The sequence below is a fragment of the Aulonocara sp. 'chitande type north' Nkhata Bay genome, linkage group LG17 (genome assembly GCF_057382095.1).
Source record: "Aulonocara sp. 'chitande type north' Nkhata Bay isolate Kocher_YH1m ecotype deep benthic linkage group LG17, A_spYH_male_GT1.1, whole genome shotgun sequence".
Taxonomy (NCBI): domain Eukaryota; kingdom Metazoa; phylum Chordata; class Actinopteri; order Cichliformes; family Cichlidae; genus Aulonocara; species Aulonocara sp. 'chitande type north' Nkhata Bay.
In genome coordinates this window covers 21,862,909-21,868,544 of record NC_141360.1, presented here as the reverse complement: position 1 = coordinate 21,868,544, position 5,636 = coordinate 21,862,909, and the positions used below count along the sequence as shown (strand labels likewise).

The following is a 5,636-nucleotide window of genomic DNA, read 5'->3' as shown; positions in this document are numbered from 1 at the left end:
CCAGCAGCTCTAACCAGACTGTTTCTGTTTGTTCAGGTTGTTGGTGGAGTTGTCATCCTCCTCGCTTTGTGGTGCCAGTTCTTCATGAACATTCAAGGAGGATACAACGTGAGGACACATTCAAACATAAATGTAACATGTGGGAACAAACAGACAAAGCCCATTAACCTTTCGTGACACTTCTCTCCACAGCTGGAGGGTCGTGCCACCAAACTCTTCATCCTCTTCATCGTAGGCTGCATCACCATAATGATCACCACGCTGGGAGCCTATGGAGCCCACAAGGAGAGCAAAGTGGCCCTGATCATGGTGAGCACAAAGATCTCCACAACCTCAGAATGAAAGTTTAGTCATTTAGCTGCCAACAATCTCATTGACTTAATAAAGAAAAGAAATTGTTCATCAACCTAAATGAAGCCATTTAGCTCCAAATGCTCTAAAATGAGCTGCTGTGAAAAATAGTTTGAGGACTCTATCAGTGTTAGAACTGTCCAGCTGATCAGCACTGTCTTATTTTTCTTCCTTATAAAACCATAAATAATGATGATGTAACAGTGTCGCTTCAATGATTTGTTTCTGAAATGTGACTTTGAAGCCTCAACATGTTTGTGAAAGTGGTCAGGGTAAAGTAATTTCAGTAATTCCACATACTGAAGATATCAGATTAAAAGTCTTTGTGTACCTCTCTGCAGTTCCTGGTGTTCATGTTCACAGGATGTCTGTTGATGCTGATGACTGGAATCCCTGCTGCCAGCTCTTATCCTCAGGTAAGGACAGGACGCTTGGAGTCAAGTACATAAAAGTATTTGATTTGATTTAACTGGAAATGTTTTTTTAAATATGTACTTTAAAGTCAACTCAGTTAATACAGACACATTTTCATTACCTTGAAATGTCAGATGTTTTTTAATGATGATCTGTCTACATTAAACATTTTTGTATCCTGTAAATTTAATTTATGATATAAAAATGTTTCATGTTTGCAGGTCAAAGGCAGAATGGAGGAGAGATTCCGCAAGTTTGTTCCTCTGGACAAATCTCGAAAGGATGTGAGGAACATGGCTGTGGACATTCAGAAACAGGTAAGATATTCTAACCTGCTCAGGGTTGTCTCTTTATTTATTTTAAATATCTTATTTTGTTTTTTAATTTTCATTATTTAGATGTTATATTTTTTAATGTGAATTTAGGGCCCTTGAGTGTTGGCTTTATTCCCGAGCTACAGTCATGGGAAAATGAAAGTAAACCCTCTTTAAAGTCGAAGGTTTTGTCTATCAGGACATAATACTTGTAATCTTCCCCTTAGCAGGTCTTAATATTAGGTAAAAAAAAAAAACTTCAGGTGAACTATGAAACATGACATATGACATTGTGCCATTATTTATTCAACAAAACTATGTTAATTCAATTCAATTCAATTTTATTTATATAGCGCCAAATCACAACAAAAGTCGCCTCAAGGCGCTTCATAGATACAGAGAAAAGCCCAACAATCATATGACCCCCTATGAGCAAGCACTTTGGCGACAGTGGGAAGGAAAAACTCCCTTTTAACAGGAAGAAACCTCCGGCAGAACCAGGCTCAGGGAAGGGCGGGGCCATCTGCTGCGACCGGTTGGGGTGAGAGAAGGAAGACAGGATAAAAGACATGCTGTGGAAGAGAGACAGAGGTTAATAACAGATATGATTCAATGCAGAGAGGTCTGTTAATACATAGTGAGCGAGAAAGGTGACTGGAAAGGAAAAACTCAATGCATCATGGGAATCCCCCGGCAGCCTATGTCTATTGCAGCATAACTAAGGGAGGATTCAGGGTCACCTGGTCCAGCCCTAACTATATGCTTTAGCAAAAAGGAAAGTTTTAAGCCTAATCTTAAAAGTAGAGATAGTGTCTGTCTCCTGAATCCAAACTGGAAGCTGGTTCCACAGAAGAGGGGCCTGAAAACTGAAGACTCTCCCTCCCATTCTACTTTCATTACTGACAGCAGTAAGAGTTAAGTTTATTGTCACACACTCTAACACTGTTAGAGTGTGTGACAATAAACTTAACTCTTACTGCTGTCATGAATAAAGAGTTCATGACAGTACAATTATAAAAAGATTGAACAAGTGACTTTAAGAGTTGCCAGGAGGAAGTCTTTTTTCTCTAAAATGAAAAACATAGCAGCAAAGTTTAGGTTTGCAACCTTCACTTTGTTCTCGGACCACCGAGAACAAAGTGGAGATTTTTGGTCATAATGAACAGTGGCATGTTTGGTCCAAACTAAAGACATCATATCAGCATTAAAACCTCAGAACAACTGGGCTAATCTTATAGCCATGGGATCTGGTCAACTTACAGTCCCTGAGTCAACCTTGAACTCCTCTGTATACCAAAGTGTTCTAGAGTGTAATGTGAGGCTATCTGTCCACGTATGTCCGAGTATGATCAGAACAATGATCCCAAGCACAACAGCTTGTCTATAACAGAATGGCTGAAAAAGCAAAGAGCCATGGTGCTGTAATGGTCCAGTCAATGTCCAGACCCCAACCTGACTGAAATGGTGTTGTGGGACCTCCAGAGAGCTGTCTCCACAACCATCAATGAACTTGTTAATGACGTTAACCAGAACAGTTGACCAAAATTCCTCCACAGCAATGTGAGAGACTAATAAAACCATATGGAAAGGCTGCAACAAGTAATGTTTGCCAGTTATTGCTGCATGATACTAAACGGTGGGTGTTCTTAGTTTTTCACACAGCACTCAAGCATTTTAATGTGATTTTTATAAATGAAGACCCTGGGTTAGATGTATTTTAAGCCCTGATATGTAAAACCTTGGAACTGACAGAAGACGTGTTTTCTTTTTCCCATCACTGCAGGTCTCTGTGTTATACACAGTTAATGGTTAGGAGCAAGCAAGCTTTCAGAATAAGAGCGAGTAAACTGTCCACAAGTAATTTGATACATTATCATTGTCTCGAATTTGTTGTTGTTGTGGTTGTTTTTTTAAAAAGTTGAACAAAAAACCCTCACACATACTTTTTATAGTCTGCTTCCAGCTGTCGTCTCATCCTCCTGAAGATGAGTAACTCTCCTCTTTTTTTCTTGTCCTGCTGCTGTTTGTAGTTTCGCTGCTGTGGTCTGTTCAGCTACAAAGACTGGGAGAACATCCCCGAGTCCTGTGTGTGCAGCCAGGAGGAGGAGAAGGAGGGCAAGTGTCAGACTCTGAGAAAAAACGTAAGCATCGGCGCACCCGCTCGCTTCACTTCTATTCAGTGTGTCACAGTTTGTAACGTCTTTATTTTTGCAGCTTTACCAGATTTTAACACGGCAGAGAAAGTCCGTCTACACTAAGGTAAGCGACCCAGCACCGTTTTGAAAAAGCTTAAGTCATTTGTGTGTCCATGACAGAAACTAACAGTTTTCATTTTTCCTTCTATTTTCAGACCTGCTTTCCCACCATCATGGACCACATCCAGTTTACTAACAAAATCAACATTGTGGTCAGCTTCACTCTGGCTATTCTAGCTGTGAGTATTATCACTTATTTAAGGATTCAGCAGCATAAATGCCTGATCTGTAACTTAAAATCTGCATTCTCCCCTTTTAGTCACTGTTAGTCACTATTTATTATTCACATCTAAAATTAGGGTTATAACTTTTTGTTGACTGTGAGGTCCTTAGACCCTGTGCCACAGTGGGGAGAAATTCAGCTTTTTTACCATCAGGCAGAAATGTTTTTGTGGTCAGATATTGGGAGTCAAATCTGTTTTAAAATTGTTTTCAGCAAAGTTTGATACCCCCACGTTTGACATGCTGAAAAATTATAGCATCTGTTTCTGAACAAAAAGGAAACTAGTACAAAATCTAATTCCAAAAAGTAAAAAAAGAATTTAATAACATTAAAATTTAACCTTAAATAAAACCTGATGCCTAACTTATCTTCCTGTGTTCCCCAATAGCTCCTTGGTGTGATTCTTTCCTCCATCATGGTGTACCACCTGTATCGCTTCAACAGCCACACCATGATGATCCTCACGAGACCACCAAAATACAACGAGATGTGCAAACCTCCACCATACTAGTCAAAGTATGACAGAGTTTATTTCTTTTGCTAGCTTGGTGCACAGATTTCTGGAGCCCTGTCGAGTCTGTTTTCTTGAATTTGAAAATGACATATTTGGTTGAGGTTTATATCATTGTGCCTTATGTCTTCATGATGAAGTTGTCTAAATTGAGATCATCAGTTTCAAGCGACTTGAAAAACGATACTTAATAAGCTTAAATTGAAATGAAAACGTCTAAAATTTGACTGGACTCTTTTAACTCAACCTTTATCAGAAATCCTTATTTTCATCACATTAACAATGAGAAAATGTCTAAAAAGGAAAAATAACTGAATCTAGTGATTTCCAAAGCTGAACAGAGGTGATGGCTTACAACACCAGCTATTAGCCACCTACTATGCAGTCTTGAGACCATTCCCAGCCAAATCATTGCTCACTGACACCATTGACTCATGTGACCTGTTATGTTTCTAGAATGCAATGTTACTGTTACTAATTCTGTTTGCGATGGTAACATTTGATGAAATTAAAAGCCACATTCCTTTTCTATCTCATGTGAAGTTTCTTAGTAATACAAAGACAGTTAAGTTATATTTTGAAAACTGAGAACTGTGTTGATGCAGCTACTTGTAAAAATGTTTATAAAGGGAAATATTTTTGTATATTGTTTTGGTATTTTTAGTGTCTTCTTTGTGTCATGTTTGATTCTTCTGATGTAAACTGTAAATCTAAAGGTTTTACAGGATTAAATGGTGACAAAAGAAAGTCTGTGTCTGTGTGAAATCTTCTTCTGTTGTACAAAAAAGGAACTTATTCTCACTGCATTTTTGTTGACTGTCAGACTGTTGACTGACAAAGGTTATGGTAAATGGCCTGTATTTATATAGCGCCTTACTAGTCCCTAAGGACCCCAAAGCGCTTTACATATCCAGTCATCCACAGGTGATGGCAAGCTACATTGTAGCCACAGCCACCCTGGGGCGCACTGACAGAGGCGAGGCTGCCGGACACTGGCGCCACCGGGCCCTCTGACCACCACCAGTAGGCAACGGGTCAAGTGTCTTGCCCAAGGACACAACGACCGAGACTGTCCAAGCCGGGGCTCGAACCGGCAACCTTCCGATTACAAGGCGAACTCCCAACTCTTGAGCCACGATCGCCCCGGTCCACGACTGATTAAAAAAAAATAAAATAAATATATCACATTGATTTTTACATTCAGTAACATTTCAGTTGTTTTTTTTTTTTTTGCCATTATAGTAGAACTTGGTGAGCTGAGAAGCCTGCAGTCTGAGACTGAATTGCTCTGTTAGCATAATATGTTATGTGAAGTCTTTAAGATATGATCCTTCTCATATTTGCATATAAACTTTGAATTTAATTGAACCATTGGAGAGACGCAAATATGAGCGAAATAATAAAAAACAAATAAGTCTATGAACTCAATCTTCAACATCACCACGAGACACGATGCTTCAAATTTTAGCAATATTGTGCAAATTAATGTGTTTAATAAGTGCGCTGAACAACATATGCTGGCAAACAAGAGATCTACAATTTCTCACAGTGTTATTGGACCCATCTAA

The 5,636-nt window shown here is 39.1% G+C and overlaps 1 protein-coding gene across 1 annotated transcript; it reads left to right on the top strand.

Annotated features, from left to right (window-relative positions):
• Positions 1–245: 245 nt before the first annotated feature.
• LOC147310061 (tetraspanin-8-like) lies at positions 246–4,741 on the top strand. The gene is made up of 7 exons (XM_086269377.1): positions 246–309; positions 693–767; positions 987–1,082; positions 3,110–3,220; positions 3,294–3,338; positions 3,430–3,513; positions 3,946–4,741. The coding sequence occupies exons 1-7, from the start codon at positions 250–252 to the stop codon at positions 4,066–4,068; spliced, it is 594 nt and encodes a 197-aa protein (XP_086125503.1). The 5' UTR covers positions 246–249; the 3' UTR covers positions 4,069–4,741.
• The last annotated feature ends 895 nt before the right edge of the window (positions 4,742–5,636 follow it).